This window comes from Mobula hypostoma, chromosome 22, assembly GCF_963921235.1.
Source record: "Mobula hypostoma chromosome 22, sMobHyp1.1, whole genome shotgun sequence".
NCBI lineage: Eukaryota > Metazoa > Chordata > Chondrichthyes > Myliobatiformes > Myliobatidae > Mobula > Mobula hypostoma.
In genome coordinates, this window is record NC_086118.1 from 4,427,281 (window position 1) to 4,444,987 (window position 17,707).

Below are 17,707 nucleotides of genomic sequence, written 5' to 3' on the forward strand. Positions count from 1 at the left end.
AGTGATCATGGAATTTCAGGGACAGGTAAAGTACACCTGACCATCTGATTACGGAGACAGGCAGACTACACAGTGACCATGGAATTAAAGTAACAAGCAGACTATATATTGACCATGAGATTACAAGGACAGACAGTCTACAAAGTGACCGAGGGGTTACAGGGACAGGCAGACTACACAGTGACTGTTGGATTATATGGATAAACGGACTACAGTGTGAGCATTGGATTATAGGGGCAGGCAAACTACATAGTGACTGTGGGATTAGATGACAGATAGACTAAAGAGTGACCAAGGGATTACAGAGACACGCAGATTAAACAGCGACCATAGGAATACTAGGCAGACTACAAAGAGACCGTGTGATTACAGGAACAGGCAGACTACAGAGTGACCACTGGATTACAAGGACAGTCAGACTACAGAGTGACTGTTGGATTTTAAGGACAGGCAGACTCCTCAGTGATCGTGGTATTATAGCGACAGACCACACAGTGAACATTGGGATTATAGGGACAGGCAGACAACACAGTGACAGTGTGATTGCAAGGACGTACAGACGAGAGATTGACTGTAGGATTACAGGGACAAGCACACTAGATAGTGAGCATGGGAGTACAGGGACAGACACACTAAACAGTGAATGTGAGATTACAGGGACAGACAGACGACAGAGTGACCATGGAATTATGGTGAAAGGCAGTCTACACAATGACCATGGGGTTACAGGGACAGACAGTCCAGACAGTGGCCATGGGATTATGAGACAGACAGACTGCACTGTGACCGTGCAACTAAAGGGACAAACAGACTACATAATGACTGTGGGATTACAGAGGCAGGCTTAAAAAATGATGTAGAAACATAGAAAATCTACAGCACAATACAGGCCCTTCGGCCCACAAAGCTCTGCAGAATATGTCCCTACCTTAGAAATTACCCAGGGTTACCCATAGCCCTCTATTTTTCTAAGCTCCATGCACCTATCCAGGAGTCTCTTAAAAGACCCTATTGTATCCGCCTCCACCACTGTTGCCGGCAGCCCATTCCACGCACTCACCACTCTTTGCATTAAAAACTTACCCCTGGCATCCCCTCTGTAGCTACTTCCAAGCACCTTAAAACTGTGCCCTCACATGTCAGCCATTTCAGCCCTGGGAAAAAGCCTCTGACTATCCACATGATCAATGCCTCTCATCATCTTATATACCTCTATCAGGTCACCTCTCATCCTCTGTTGCTCCAAGGAGAAGAGACAGAGTTCACTCAATTTATTCTCATAAGGCATGCTCCCCAATCCAGGCAACATCCTTGTAAATCTCCTCTGCACCCTTTCTATGGTTTCCACATCGTTCCTGTAGTGAGGTGACCAGAACTCAGCACAGTACTCCAAGTGAGGTCTGACCAGTGTCCTATATAGCTGCAACATTACCTTTCGCTGTTAAACTCAATCCCACGATTGATGAAGGCCAATGCACTGCATGCTTTCTTAACCATAGAGTCAACCCGCACAGCAGCTTTGAGTGTCCTATGGACTTGGATCCCAAGATCCCTCTGATCCTCCACACTGCCAAGAGTCTTAACATTAATACTATATTCTGTCATCATATTTGACCTACCAAAATGAACCACTTCACACTTATCTGGGTTGAACTCCATCTGCCACTTCTCAGCCCAGTTTTGCATCCTATCAATGTCCCGCTGTAACCTCTGACAGCCCTCCACACTATCCACAACACCTCCAACCTTTGTGTCATTTGGCAAACTTACTAACCCATCCCTCCACTTCCTCATCCAGATCATTTATAAAAATCACGAAGAGCAAGTGTCTCAGAACAGATCCCTGAGGCACACCACTGGTGACCGAACTCCATGCAGATTATGACCCGTCTACATCCACTCTTTGCCTTCTGTGGGCAAGCCAGTTCTGGATCCACAAAGCAATGTCCCCTTGGATCCCATGCCTCCTTACTTTCTCAATAAGCCTTGCATGGGGTACCTTATCAAATGCCTTGCTGAAATCCATATACACTACATCTACTGCTCTTCCTTCATCAATGTGTTTAGTCACATCCTCAAAAATTTCAATCAGGCTGGTAAGGCACGGCCTGCCCTTGACAAAAACATGCTGACTATTCCTAATTATGCCTCTCCAAATGTTCATAAATCCTGCCTCTCAGGATCTTCTCCATCAACTTACCAACCACTGAGGTAAGACTCACTGGTCTATAATTTCCTGGGCTACTTCTGCTCCCTTTCTTGAATAACGGAACAACATCCGCAACCCTCCAATCCTCCGGAACCTCTCCCGTCCCCATTGATGATGCAACGATCATCACCAGAGGCTCAGCAATCTCCTCCTTCTCCTCCCACGGTAGCCTGGGGTACATCTCGTCCAGTCCCAGCGACTTATCTAACTTGATGCTTCCAATAGCTCCAGCATATCCTCTTCCTTAATTTCTACATGCTCAAGCTTTTCAGTCCACTGCAAGTCATCAATACAATTACCAAGATCCTTTTCCATAGTGAATACTGAAGTAAAGTATTCATTGAGTACGTCAGCTACTTCCTCCAGTTCCATACACACTTTCCCACTGTCACACTTGATAGGTTCTATTCTTTCACGTCTTATCCACTTGCTCTTCACACACTTGTAGAATGCCTTGGGGTTTTCCTTAATCCTGCTTGCCAAGGCCTTCTAATGGCCCCTTCTGTCTCTCCTAATTTCCTTCTTAAACTCCTTCCTGTTTGCCTTGTAATCTTCTAGATCTACAACATTACCTCGCTCTCTGAACCTTTTGTAAGCTTTTCTTCTCTTCTTGACCAGATTTATTACAGCCTTTGTACACCACGGTTCCTGTAACCTACCATAACTTCCCTGTCTCATTGGAATGTACCTATGCAGAATTCCACAGAAATATCCCCTGAAAATTTGCCACATTTCTTCTGTACTTTTCCCTGAGAACATCTGTTTCCAATTTAAGCTTCCTATTTCCTGCCTGATAGCCTCATAATTCCCCTTACTCCAATTAAACGCTTTTCTAACTTGTCTGTTCCTATCTCTCACCAATGCTATTGTAAAGGAGATAGAATTATGATCACTATCTCCAAAATGCTGCCCCACTGAGAGATGTGACACTTGACCAGGTTCATTTCCCAATACCAAATCAAGTACAGCCTCTCCTCTTGTAGGCTTATCTACATATTGTGTCAAGAAACCTTCCTGAACACACCCAACAAACTCCACCCCAGCTAAACCCCTTGCTCTAGGAAGATGCCATTCAATATTTGGGAAATTAAAGTCTCCCATCACAACAACTCGGTTATTATTACACCTTTCCAGGATCTGTTTCCCTATCTGCTCCTTGATATCCCTGTTACTATTGGGTGGCCTATAAAAAACACCCAGTAAAGTTATTGACCCCTTCCTGTTCCTAACCTCCACCCACAGAGACTCCTTAGGCAATCCCTCCATGGTGTCCACCTTTTCTGCAGCCGTGACAATATCTCTGATCAACAGTGCCACGCCCCCACCTCTTTTGCCTCCCTCCCTGTCCTTTCTGAAACATCTAAAACCTGGCACTTGAAGTAACCATTCCTGTCCCTGAGCCATCCAAGTCTCTGTAATGGCCACCACATCATAGCTCCAAGTACTGATCCACGCTCTAAGCTCATCCACTTCGTTCACAACACTTCTTGCATTAAAATAGACGCATCTCCAACGTTCAGTCTGAGCGCGTCCCTTCTCTATCACCTGCCTATCCTCCCTCTTGCACTGTCTACAAGCTTATTCTATTTGTGAGCCAACCTCCTCTTCCCCAGTCTCTTCAGTTCAGTTCCCACCCCCCAACAATTCTAGTTTAAACTCTCCGCAGTAGCCTTAGTAAACCTCCCTGCCGGGATATTGGTCCCCCTGGGATTCAAGTGCAACCTGTCCTTTTTGCACAGGTCACTCCTGCCCAAAAGAGGTCTGAATGATGCAGAAATCTGAATCCCTGCCCCCTGCTTCAATCCCTCAGCCACGCATTTATCCTGCACCTCATTCTATTCCTATTCTCACTGTCGTGTGGCACAGGCAGTAATCCCGAGATTACTCCCTTTATGGTCCTGCTTCTCGATCTCCTTCCTAACTCCCTGTACACTTTTTTTCCAGGACCTCTTCCGCTTTCCTACCTATGTCATTTGTACCAATATGTACCACGACCTCTGGCTGTTCTCCCTCCCACTGCAGGACGCGATCTGAAACATCCCGGACCCTGGCACCTGGGAGGCAAACTACCATCTGAGTTTCTTTCCTGAGTCCACAGATTCACCTGCCTGACCCCCTAACTATAGAGTCCCTTATCACTACTGCCTTCCTCTTACTTTCCCTACCCTTCGGAGCCATAGGGCCAGACTCTGTGCCAGAGGCACAGCCACTGACACTTCCCCTAGGTAGGCTGTCCCCCCCCCCAACAGTACTCAAACAGGAGTACTTATTGTCAAGGGGTACAGTTAAAGGGGTACTGTCTATTACCTGACTCTTCCTCTTCCCCCTCCTAACCGTGACCCACTTGTCTGTCTGCCGTGGCCGCGGTGCGACCACCTGTCTATAACTCTTTTCTGTCACCTCCACGCTCTCCCTGACCAGGCAAAGGTCATCGAGCTGCATCTCCAGTTCCCGAACTCGGTCCCTTAGGAGCTGCAGCTCGACACACCTGGTGCAGATATGGCTGTCCAGGAGTCTGGGGGACTCCAGGACCTCCCACATCTGACATCGAGCACAGAACACTGGCCTCACACACACTCTTCCTCCTTTCCACAAATAACACATGTAAGCCTACCTCACCTCGTCCCGTTACCGACTAAGCCCGTTGAGCCAAAGCCCTATTACTCTGCTGCCAGCTGGATAAGGCGGACTTTTTAAACCTTTCGTGCTCTACTGGCTGACATCATGCGCATGAGCAGTCTTGCCTCTCTTTTACCCCGAGTGGTAAAAACTGCCTTGGCTCCGAAAATCAGCCGTTCACTCAGAGCCTTCTAGCTCCGATTATAGTGAAAGGAGACTGTACAGTGATTTTGGGATTGCAGGGAAAAACAGACTGAACAGTGACTGTAGGAATACAGGGACAGGCTGACTAACTAGTAACCATGGGATTATGGAGATAGGCAGACTGGGCAGTGACCACGAGATTACACAGTCAAGCAGACTGGGCAGTGACCACGGGATTACCGGGACAGGCAGACTACGGAATAACCATGGGATTACAGGGACAGGCAGACTACACAGTCACCACGGGACTACAGGGACAGGCAGACTACACAGTCACCACGGGATTACAGGGACAGGCAGACTACAGAATAACCACGGGATTACAGGGACAGGCAGACTACACAATCACCACGGGATTACAGGGACAGGCAGACTACACAATCACCACGGGATTTTGGGGTCAGGTAGACTACAGAATAGCCACGGGATTTTAGGGTCAGGCAGACTACACAGTGACGGTGGTCTTACAAGGAGAGACATTCTACATGGTGATTGTGGGACTACGGGAACAGACAGACTACACAGTGACCATGAGATTTTGGGGATAGGCAGACTACACAGTGACTGTGGGTTTACAAGGACAGGCAGACTACACAGTGACCGTGAGATTAAAGTAATAAGCAGACTGTATATTGACCATCACATTACAAGGACAGACAGTCCACAGAGTGACTGAGGGGTTACAGGAACAGGCAGACTACCCAGTGACCATTGGTGTAGAACGTGGGATTACAGGGACAGGCTGACTACACAGTGAACGTGGGATTACAGGGACAGGCTGACTACACAGTGACCATGGGATTATAGGGACAGGCAGACTATGGAGTGACCGTGGAATGGTAGGGACAGGCAGACCTGACAGTGACCATGAGATTGCATGGAGAGAAAACCTACACAGTGACCATGGGATTACGAGGACAGGTGTACTATACTGATACCGTGGGATTAAAGGAACAAGCAGACTGCATAGTGACGGTGGGATTACAAGAACAGACGGACTACTGAGTGACCATTGGATTACAAGGACAGGCAGACTAAACAGTGAATGAGGGATTACAGGGACAGACAGACTACATGGTGACTATAGGATTACAGGGACAGGCAGCCTACGCAGAGACTGGGATTACTGGGAGAAACAGACTACACAGTGACTGTGCGATTACAAGGACAGACAGACTACACAGTCACCGTGGGATTACAAGGGGAGGCAGACTGCACTGTGACTAGGGGATAACAACGACAGACAGATTACACAGTGGCTGTGGGTTTACAGGGACAGACAGACTCTACAGTGACATTTGGATTACAGGGACAACAAGCTACACAGTTGACCGTTGGATTATCGGGACAGGCAGAATACAGAGTGACCATTCGATTACAGGAACAGGCAGTCTACACAGTGACCGTGGGATTACAGGGATAGGCAAACTATACAGTAACCACTGGATTACGAGGACAGGTGGACTACTTTGTGATGGTGGTATTACAGGGAGAGGCAGACTACACTGTGATCATGAGATTACAGAGAAAGGCATTCTACATGGTGAATGTGGGATTACAGGAACAGCCAGACTACACAGTGACCGTGGGGTTACAGGGAAAGGCAAAATACACAGTGACCATGGAATTACAGGGACAGGTGACTACACAATGAGCATGTGATTATAGGGACAGGCAGGCTAAACAGTGACCATGAGATTAAAGGAACAAGTAGACTACGTAGAGACAGTAGGATTACAAGGACAGGGTGATCGAGGGATTACAGGGACAGGCTGATTAAACAGTGATCATGCAATTACAAGGACAGGCAGACTACACAGTGTCTATTGGATTACAAGGACAGGCAGACCTGACAGTGACCATAGGATTACAGGGACAGGCAGACTACACTGTGACCATGGGATTGCAGAGAGAGGCAGACTACAAAGTGACCATGGGATTACGAAGACAGGTGTACTACACAGTGACCATGGGATTAAAGGAACAGGCAGACTGCATAGTGACCATGGGATTACAAGACCAGACAGACTACAGAGTGACAAAGGGATTTCAGGGACAGGCAGATTAAACAGTGACTATGGGATTACAGGGACTGGCAGACTACATACTGATGGTGGGATTACAGGGGTAGACAGATGACACAATGTACATGGGATTATGGTGGAAGGCAGACTACACAGTGACCTTGGGATTACAGGGACAGGTAGACTACAGAGGGACTGTGTGTGATAACAGGGAGAGGAGACTACACAGTCACCATGGGATCACGAGGATACGTGGACTACACAGTGACCGTGGGATTACATGGACAGGCAGACTACAGTGTCAGTGGGATTACAGGGACAAGCACACTACGCAGTGACCATCGGATTGGTTTTGATTGGTTTTGTGGTGGAGGTGGATTATACTTGCCCATGGGAGTTTCATAATAGGCAGGGCAAAATTGAGCTTTGGATTGTTGGGCTGGCTGATCATAAAGGGTCACTATTACTTTTTTATGGGCAGTTTACTGATATTGGCACTTGCTGAATGATGCAGAGGTCTCAGTAGATAAACACCCTTTGTGCGGAAGCTGCATATGTTGTGGGTTTCTTCCCACACCTCACCTACCTGACCAACTCTGTCCCAAGTGTACTGTGTCCTTGCCTGCTTTCTGTTGAACAAGGAGTAGGCTCCCTCTAGTCAGGCAAAATGGCACCAGAAACAGGGTTGCACTGGAACGCAGATGGCAACTATTCCCACCTGTTACTGAATGGCAATTAGGACTGGAATTTGTGGCTGATCAGCCTGAGACTAGGTCTCAGCCTGTTCATCTCTGCTAGAAACAAATTGTACAGACTGCAGGCTCTGAAGTCACATTGGGATTGATTGAGGAGGGAGTAGTGATTCCCTCTTTAAGGAACAACGATGTATTTGCCAGACCGGTAGCTGAGGTTTGACCCACAAAAATCAGTGGCAGAGTCCCACTGTCCAATTAACCAGTCTAATGTCAGTGGCATTTTAATATCTGATTTATCTGACAGTCTCATTCTGTCCTTGCCTTCCTCACAGGACCTTGATGGTTGTAATCCCGGATCTCCCATTAGACTCACACTCTGTCACTGACTGGTTGAAACATAAGAGCCAGTCAGGATTATGGGGCCTGGTACAGCAGGGTAATCCTGATAAAGTGATCCCATTCTCCGTCGCTCTCATCAGTGCTCTAAACCAGGTGAGAGTACTCAGCAGCTTGCACTATCTTGCATTGAATTGGTCCTCGAGTAATCCGGTTCTTCATCGTGTTATTGTCTCTTTAAAATACAGCCTAAGCCTTTAGCACAAAAATATAATTCCACATAAAGCAATGAGAAAGGCAGAGTATGGCACGATGAGTGTAGAGTAGAGTAGAGTAGGATTGAGAGAACAGAAACAAGTAATATAGGACAGACCAGAGGGGTAGCATATCACATGTATGGTGAAATACAGTAGCAGTGTATGTGTTATATGGTACAGTACAGAGGTAGAGTGAATGCTGAGTAATATGGGTAAGGGTGATGAATTCAGAGCATGGATCAGTACGTGGAACTACCGCGTGGCCATTACTGAAACTTGGTTGAGAGATGGGTAGGAATGGGTGATGAATGTATCAGGCTTTCAAAGTCTTAGAGGAGGAGGTAAAAAGTTGGGAGGGAGAAGGAAATTGCGCTGCTACTCAGGGACAGTATTACAGCTGCACTCAGGAGACATAATGGAGGGGTCAGACTCCGAGTCCATTCGGGTGGAACTCAGGAATAGGAAGGGTGCAGTCACACTGATGGAATTGTACTACAGCCCCTGGATATTGAGGAACAGATTAAGGAAATATGTCAACATAATAGGGTTGTCGTCATGGGGGATTTAAACTTCCCTAATATAAACTGGGACCTTCTTAATGTAAAGGGTTTAGATAGGGCAGTATTTAAGGTTTCTTAAATCAATGTACGGACGATCTAACGAGAGACGGTGCTGTACTGAACTTGGTGTTGGGTAATGAGCCTGGCAAGGTGACTGACCTTTCAGTGGGTGAACAGTGAGGCAAAGTTAGGGAATCATGACCACAACTCCTTAACCTTTAGGACAGATATAGATAAGGACAGGTATGGTTCTTATAACCACATAACAATTACAGCACGGAAACAGGCCATCTCTGCTCTTCTAGTCCATACCGAACTCTTACTCTCACCTAGTCCTACCGACCTGCACTGAGCCCATAACCCTCCATTCCTTTCCTGTCCATATATCTATCCAATTTAACTTTAAATGACAACATCGAACCTGCCTCAACCACTTCTGCTGGAAGCTCGTTCCACACAGCAACCTCTCTCTGAGTAAAGAAGTTCTCCCTCATGTTACCACTAAACTTTTGCCCTTTAACTATCAACTCATGTCCTCTTGTTTGAATCTCCCCCATTCTCAATGGAAAAAGCCTATCCACGTCAACTCTGTCTATCCCCTTCATAATTTTAAATACGTCTATCAAGTCCCCCCTCAACCTTCTATGCTCCAAAAAATAAAGACCCAACTTGTTCAACCTTTCTCTGTAACTCAGGAGATAAAACCCAGGCAACATTCTAGTAAATCTCCTCTGTACTCTCTCAATTTTATTGACATCTTTCCTATGATTCGGTGACCAGAACTGTACACAATACTCCAAATTTGGCCTTACCAATGCCTTGTACAATTTCAACACTCCATCCCAACTCCTATACTCAATGCTCTGATTGATAAAGGCCAGCATACCAAAAGCTTTCTTCACCACCCTATCAACATGAGAATCCACCTTCAGGGAACTATGCACCATTATTCCTAGATCCCTCTGTTCCACTACATTCTTCAATGCACTACCATTTACCATGTATGTCCTATTTTGAATAGTCCTACCAAAATGTAGCACCTCACATTTATCAGCATTAAACTCCCATCTGCCACCTTTCAGCCCACTCAGCTAAGTGGTCTAAATCTCTCTGCAAGCTTTGAAAACCTACTTAATTATCCACAACTCCACCTATCTTAGTAACATCTGCATACTTACTAATCCAATTTACCACCCCATCATCCAGATCATTAATGTATATAACAAACAACATTGGACCCAGTACAGATCCCTGAGGCACACCACTAGACACCGTCCTCCAACCTGACAAACGGTTATCCACCACTACTCTCTGGCGTCTCCCATCTAGCCACTGCTGAATCAATTTCACTAATTCGATATTAATACCTAACGATTAATACCTAACGATACCTAACTAACCTTCCTTGTGGAACCTTGTCAAAGGCCTTACTGAAGTCCATATAGACAACATCCACCACTTTACCCTTGTCAACTTTCCTAGTAACCTCATCAAAAAATTCAATAAGATTTGTCAGACATGACCTTCCACACACAAATCCATGTTAACTGTTTCTAATCAGGCCCTGTCTATCCAGATAATTATATATGCCATCTCAAAGAATACTTTCCATCAATTTACCCACCACTGACATCAAACTCACAGGCCGATAATTGCTAGGTTTACTCTTAGAATCCTTATTAAACAATGGATGCACATGAGCAATACACCAATCCTCCGGCACCATCCCCGTTTCTAATGACATTTGAAATATTTCTGTCAGAGCCTCTGCTATTTCCACACTAACTTCCTTCAAGGTCCTAGGGAATATCCCATCAGGACCCGGAGACTTATCCACTTTTATATTCCTTAAAAGTGCCACTACTTCCTCTTCTTTAATCATCATACTTTCCATAACTACTCTTTTTGTTTCCCTTACCTTACAGAATTCAATATCCTTCTCCTTAGTGAATACCAAAGAAAAGAAATTGTTCAAAATCTCCCCCCATCTCTTTTGGCTCTGCACATAGCCATCCACTCTGATTCTGTAAGGGACCAATTTTATCCCTCACTATCCTTTTGCTATTAATATAACTGTAGAAACCCTTTGGATTTATTTTCACCTTACTTGCCAAAGCAGCCTCATATCTTCTATTAGCTTTTCTAATTTCTTTCTTAAGATCCTTCTTACATTCTTTATATTCCTCGAGCACCTCATTTACTCCAAGCTGCCTGTATTTATTGTAGATCCCTCTCTTTTTCCGAACCAAGTTTTCAATATCCCTTGAAAACCATGGCTCTCTCAAACTTTTAACCTTTTCTTTCAACCTAACAAGAACATAAAGATCCTGTACCCTCAAAATTTCACCTTTAAATGACCTCTATTTTTCTATTACATCCTTCCCATAAAACAAATTGTCCCAATCCACTCCTTCTAAATCCTTTTGCATCTCCTCAAAGTTAGCCTTTCTCCCATCAAAAATCTCAACCCCAGGTCCAGTCCTATCCTTCTCCATAATTATATTGAAAGTAATGGTATTGTGATCACTGGACCTGAAGTGCTCCCCAACACATACCTCCGTCACCTGCCCTATCTCATTCTTCTGGTAGAGTTTTAAATTGGAGTAGGGCAAATGACAAGGGCATTAGGCAGGAACGAAGAAGTGTCAATTAGGAACACCTTTTCTCTGGCAAATCCACATCAGACATGAGGATGGTGCTTTAAGATCAATTGTACAGAGTACAAGAAAGGTGTGTTAGAAGGAAGGAATGGAAAGATAAGAGATCCATGGATGTCCAGAGAAGTGATGAATTTAGTCAAGAAGAAAAAGGAAATGTATATAAAGCTTTGGAAGTTTTGAGGTCAAGGAGGAGGAAGTTTTGTGCCTGCTAATGAGTATTAAGTATTAGAGGTACCTGACCAGGATCTTTCTGCCCTCTCTAGCCACAGGTGAGGTCCCAGAGGACTGATAAGTGGCTGATGTTGTACCTCTATTTTAGAAAAGAACAAGGGAAAATCTCAGGAACTGTAGGCTGGTGAGTCTCACGTCAGTTGTAGGGAAATAACTGGAGAAAATTCTTAGGGATAGGATATATGATCATTTGGAAACTCTTGGCCTAATTAGGGAGAGCCAACATGGTTTTGTGCAGGGCAGGTTGTCCCTTAACGACTTGATTGATTTTTTTTGACAAGGTGTCGAGAGAGATTGATGAGAGTAGGGTAGTGGATATGGTCTACGTAGATTTTAGTAAGGCATTTGACAAAGTCCCACATGGGAGGTTAATCCAGAAGATTAAGATGCAAGGGCTGTTTGGATTCAGAGCTGGCCTGCGCACAGAAGACAGAGGCTAGTGGTTGAAGGAACTTATTTGAGCTGGAAGTCTGTAATTAGTGGTGTTCTGCAGGGATCTGTGCTGGGACCTCTGCTGTTTGTAATGCATATAAATGATTTGGATGAAAATATAGATGGGTGGGTTAGTAAACTTGCAGATGATAGCAAGATTGTGGAGTTGTGGATAGTGTAGCAGACTGGCAAAGAAAACAGTGCAATATAGATGAGTTACAGATATGGGCTGAGAAATGGCAGATAGAGCTTAACCCAGATAAATGTGAGGTGTTGCAGCTCGGTGGGGCAATTGCAAGGAGACAATGCACACTTAAGGGCAAGATCCTTAACAGTGTTACTGAGCAGAGAGATCTTGGGGTCCAAATTCATAGCTCCTTGAAGGTGGTTACACTGTGTAGAAGTGATACAGCTGGTCAGAACACTCTTGATGGTGCTCTGGTAGAATGTAGTTAGAATGGGCAAGGGGAACATCACTCTTCTCAGTCTCCGCAGGAAGTGGAGATACTGCTTGACTAAAAGGTGGTGTTGAGGGAACAGGTAAGATCATCCATGCTCTGCACTCCAAGAAACTTGGTGCTCCTGAATCTCCAGGGAGGAGCCATTGATGGCAGTAGGAAGTGGTCAGCCTGTATACAGTCTGTCAGGTTATTGTGTTGACACCAATCCACGAGCTGCTGTACCTCCTGTCTGTGTGCCGACTCATTGTTGCTGATGAGAACGATCACTGTTGTGTCATCAGTGAACTTCATGATGAGCTGGAACTAGCAGTACAGTTGTGCATCAGTAGTGTGGACAGCAGCAGATTGAGCATGCGGCTGCGGGGTGGGGGATGGCCAAAGCTCAGCATGATGTGGCTAGAGATGTTGCTGCCAACGTGGACTGTCTGAGGTCTTTCCATCAAGAGGACCATAAGACATAGGAATAGAATTAGGCCATTCAGCCCAGCGAGTCTACTCCGCCATTCCATCATGGCTGATCCCGGATCCAACTCACCCCACACACCTGCCTTAGTGCCATATTATTTGATGCCCTGACTGATCAGCAAACTATCAACTTCGGCTTTAAGTATGCCCTTTGCTCTGTCTGCATTTGTGCCCAATCACTGGCTTGTCCTTCCTTACATTCATTTTACACCCATTATCTACTTGTAAACCTGCTGTTTCATCCTCAGTTGTACCATCCTGATTCCCATCCCCCTGCCATATTAGTTTAAACCACTCCTGACAGCTCTAGTAAACCTGTCTGCAAGAATATTGGGCCTCCTAGGATTCCAGTGCAACCTGTCCCTTTTGTACAGGTCGCACCTGCCCCAGGAATCCAAAATCTGAATCCCTACCCCCTGCTACAATTCTTCAACCACACATTTATCTGACACCTCATTCTATTCATATCTTCACTGTCGTGTGGCACAGGCAACAATCCCGAGATTACTACCCTTGAGGTCCTGCTCCTTCTTAACTCCCTGTATTCTTTTTTCAGGACCTCCTCCCTTTTTCTACCTGTCATTGGAACCAATATGTACCATGACCTTTGGCTGCTCACCCTCCCATTTCAGAATTTTGTGGATGCGTTCAGAAACTTTGTAAGCTCTGGCACCTGGGAGGCAAACTACCATCCGTGTTTCCTTTTCATGCCTATCTGTCCCGTGACTATAGAGTTCCCTATTACTGCTGCCATCATCTCAGTTCCCTACCCATCTGAGCCACAGGATCAGACTCAGTGCCTGAGGCATGGCTGCTGTTGCTTCCCCAAGGTAGGTCACTCCCCCAACACTACTCAAAATGGAGTACTTATTGTCGAGGGGGGCAGCCACAGGGTGCTCTCCGCTTTCTGACATTCTCCAGCCCCTCTCCTGACAGTCACCCATTTATCTGTCTCTTGTAGCCTCGGAGTGACTACCTCCCTGTCTTATCACTGCTTCACTTTCCTTAACAAGCCAAAGGTCATCGAGCTGCAGCTCAGTTCCCTAACATGGTCTCTGAGGAGCTGCACCTCGATGCACCTGGTGCAGATGTGGCCATTGGGGAGGCTGGAAGTCTCCCAGAAGTCCCACATCTGACAGCCAGAACAGAACACTGACTCTGTAGACACCCTCATACTCTCAAGAACAAAAGAAAGAAGAAATAAGGAATAAACTTACCTACTTACCCTGCCTTCACCTGTCCTCGCCAAAGCCTTGTAGAAGTTCTTGTATCATGTGTTATACAAAGCGCACATGATAGGGTGTAGTGCAGGATAGGCAGGAGCATGGTACAGATACAGGTTACAGATGCTCAACTTGTAGACACCCTCACGTATAAATGAGCTCCCATAATAATATCAATAAGTTTATAAAATATGTGTTATGTGTTTTTCCTTGTGACTTTTTGCATGCTCTTTGAATGTGCTATGTTCAGTAGGTCCTTGAGCGTGGTCCCAGAGACACAGTGTTTTGTTTAGCTGTGTTCATATATTGTTGAATGATAATTTAACCTGAATTTGAATTTGAGAAGTCCAACATACATACCTATGTTTGTTTCTATGAATGGCTAAACTAGTTCTCTCTCTCCATCCACTTTTACTAATGGTATATTACTGTGTAGACTGTAAATGGATTGAATGATAATTTAACCTGAATTTGGATCTGGAAGTTGAGAGGAGAATTCAATCGGCTACGAAAGTCTTTGGTGCTTTGCAGAAGCGACTTTGTTTTCGCCACGATATTAAAATGGCAACCAAGGTCAAAGTGTATAACACAGCTGTTTTACCATCTCTGCTTTATTCAACTGAAATGATGACATTGTATCGGAAGCACATCAAGAAATTGACCAAGACACAACGCAGGCATTTATACCAAATATTACACATTAAGTGGCAAGAGAGGGTACCAGATGTGGAGGTGCTCAAACGTGCTGGGACAGTTAGCGTAGAATCGCTCATTACAGCTTCTCAGCTGTGTTAGACTGGTCATGTCACAAGAATGAGCGATGATCGTTTACCCAAAGCTGTTTTCTCTGGCGAGCTACATGAAGGAAAGAGGAAGCACGGTGGTCAGAAACTGCTCTACAAAGATGTGCTCAAGCTCCATATGAAGAACACTGACATGAATGTCAACACCTGGGAGAAAGATGCTTTGGACGGAAGAAGTTGGCACTGCATTGCCAAGAAGTCAATCCCAGCTATCGAGGAGAAAAGGCAGAAGAAATATGAAGCAGGTCATGAACGCAGACATTTGGTGCTAGACCAGTCAAATCACAAATGCAACCGATGTGGGAGACAGTGCCGATCCAGTGCTGGCCTTGTGGTCCATAAACGTGCCTGCAGAGACTAAACTCTCAGCACAGTCAGCATCGAAATTGATGGACAGCTGAAGAAGAAGACCACTTCAGGAAGTCATTGCTCCACGTTTGTGGCCACAGTCTCTTACACAGTGATGCTTTATTTCAACTACATTGTTTGATGTTTTGTTTCCAGCACTCTGGGGCTCAGGGAGAGATCCTGCAGGACCGGATGGCCATCCGTAGTAATGTGACCTTGGCAATGGCATCCCTGCATGTCTCCACACTGGAGGAGGTGACCCAGGTCAGCACAGTGCTGGCACAGTGTGCGGTGAGAACACAGAAACTTCTCTCCCTGTCTTCACCACTCAGCTACACCCATGTCGCAGTTTGCAAAATCAGGTCCAATTTCCTCGGCTCATACACAAGTATTTGTTTTTCTTTTACTCATGCTTAGAGGCAGCTTCACTAGCATTCACTGAGAAACCTGGACAGATTGGTGAGATAGGAGAAGAACTATAGCAAGTTGTGAACTCAGGTCTTAGGTAAAAGTAAAAGAGAGGCAGATTTGTATTTAAATTGTCTTCACCCTACTGATGAAGTGACTCTGGGCTCTTGTTTTTTCAAAAATTCAGGATTAAAGGTGTTTACTGTCATTTCCAATACACAAGTGCACAGGAGAACAAAATAATTGTTACTCCAGATGTGATATAGCGCAAAAAACACACAATAAAACTAAAAGCACAATAATAAAAACACATAAGATAGGTTATATACATAGACTGATTGTATATCCACAAAGTGACGCTAGGCACGCGATTATCATGACTGACAGGAAGTGATAGAGTAGCTAGCAGTGGTTGGGGTTCTAGGGGGGTCAGTTAGTGGGTGGAAGTGTTGATCAGCCTTATTGCTTGGGGAAACTAACTGGTTCTGAGCCTGGTGGTCCTCGCGTGGATGGTACGTCGTCCCTTCCCTGATGGAAGTGGGACAAACAATCCATGAACGGGGTGTGAGGGATCCTTCACGGTTACTGACACTTTCCGGCACTTTTCTGTACATACGTCCTTGGTGCTGGGCAGGTTGACACCAGTGATACTTTGGGCAGTTTTGACTACCCATTGTAAAGCCTTCCTGTTTGCTTCAGTTCAGAATGGAATAGTCCAAAGAGATTGCTGTGTGAGGTTTCCAGAGATGATAGTTAATTATATTTTCATTTCAAGTTTTTCTGGAAGCAGTGAATTAGACCACTAAAATGCTTCTTGATCTGAAGAGCATATATAAACCAATTAAACAGTTCAGGTCAAAGACTGGCCATCAGAACAGGGAAAGGGGGAAATCAAGGTCATTTTAAGATGCAGAGATGGGGGGAGGAGGGATGGATAGGACAAAAGATGTGTCTCCAATAGGGACAGGCTGAAGTATTTCTGTATCTCGGACAGGGACTGGCTGAAGTATCTCTGACAGGGTTAGGGTGAAGTTGCCTTGGAGGCAAGCTATTGAGGTTACCTGGTTGATAATTTAATGTGGCAGTTGGTGAGAGATAAGACAATCAAAGGATGTGAATGAAATGTACAGTATCGTTATAGGACAGACCCCGTTTTCAAATCAATGAAAGAAAGGGAGTTAAAATGGGCAAGTATTACACACAAAAGAAAGAAAATCTGCAGATGCTGGAAATCCAATCTGGGAGACTACTTCACCGAGCACCTACGCTCCACCCCACCCCCAGAAAAAGAGGAATCTCCCAGTGACTACCCACTTGAATTCTGCTTCCCATTCTCCCATGGCCTCCTCTACTGCTGCGATGAGGCCACACTCAGGTTGGAGGAACAACACCTTATATAACCCGTCTCGATAGTCTCCAACCTGATGGCATGAACATTGATTTCTTGAACTTCTGGTGATTGCACCCCTCACCCTTTCACCATTCCCCATTCCCATTTCCCCCTCACCTTATCCCTTTACCTGTCTGTCACCTCCCTCTGGCACTCTTTCCCCTCCCTCTGGTACTTTTTCCCCTTTCATGGTTATCTACCCTCTTCCATCAAATTCCCCCTTCTCCAGCCCTTTATCTCTTTTACCTATCAACTTCCCAGCTCTTTACTTCACCCCAGCTCTTTACCTCACCCCACTCTTGGTATCACCTATCACCTACCACTTTGTACTTCTTCCTTCCCTCCCTTCACCTTCTCATCGTTTTTTTTTGCAGTACTGATG

The 17,707-nt window shown here is 45.4% G+C and overlaps 1 protein-coding gene across 1 annotated transcript in view; it reads left to right on the top strand.

The window, feature by feature from the left end:
* Positions 1–17,707, top strand: part of pkd1b (polycystic kidney disease 1b) — a 185,209-nt gene that overhangs the window by 73,261 nt on the left and 94,241 nt on the right. Inside the window, 2 exon segments of the mRNA XM_063030962.1 lie at positions 8,084–8,243; positions 15,684–15,818. Of these exon segments, the coding sequence (XP_062887032.1) occupies positions 8,084–8,243; positions 15,684–15,818 (295 nt within the window).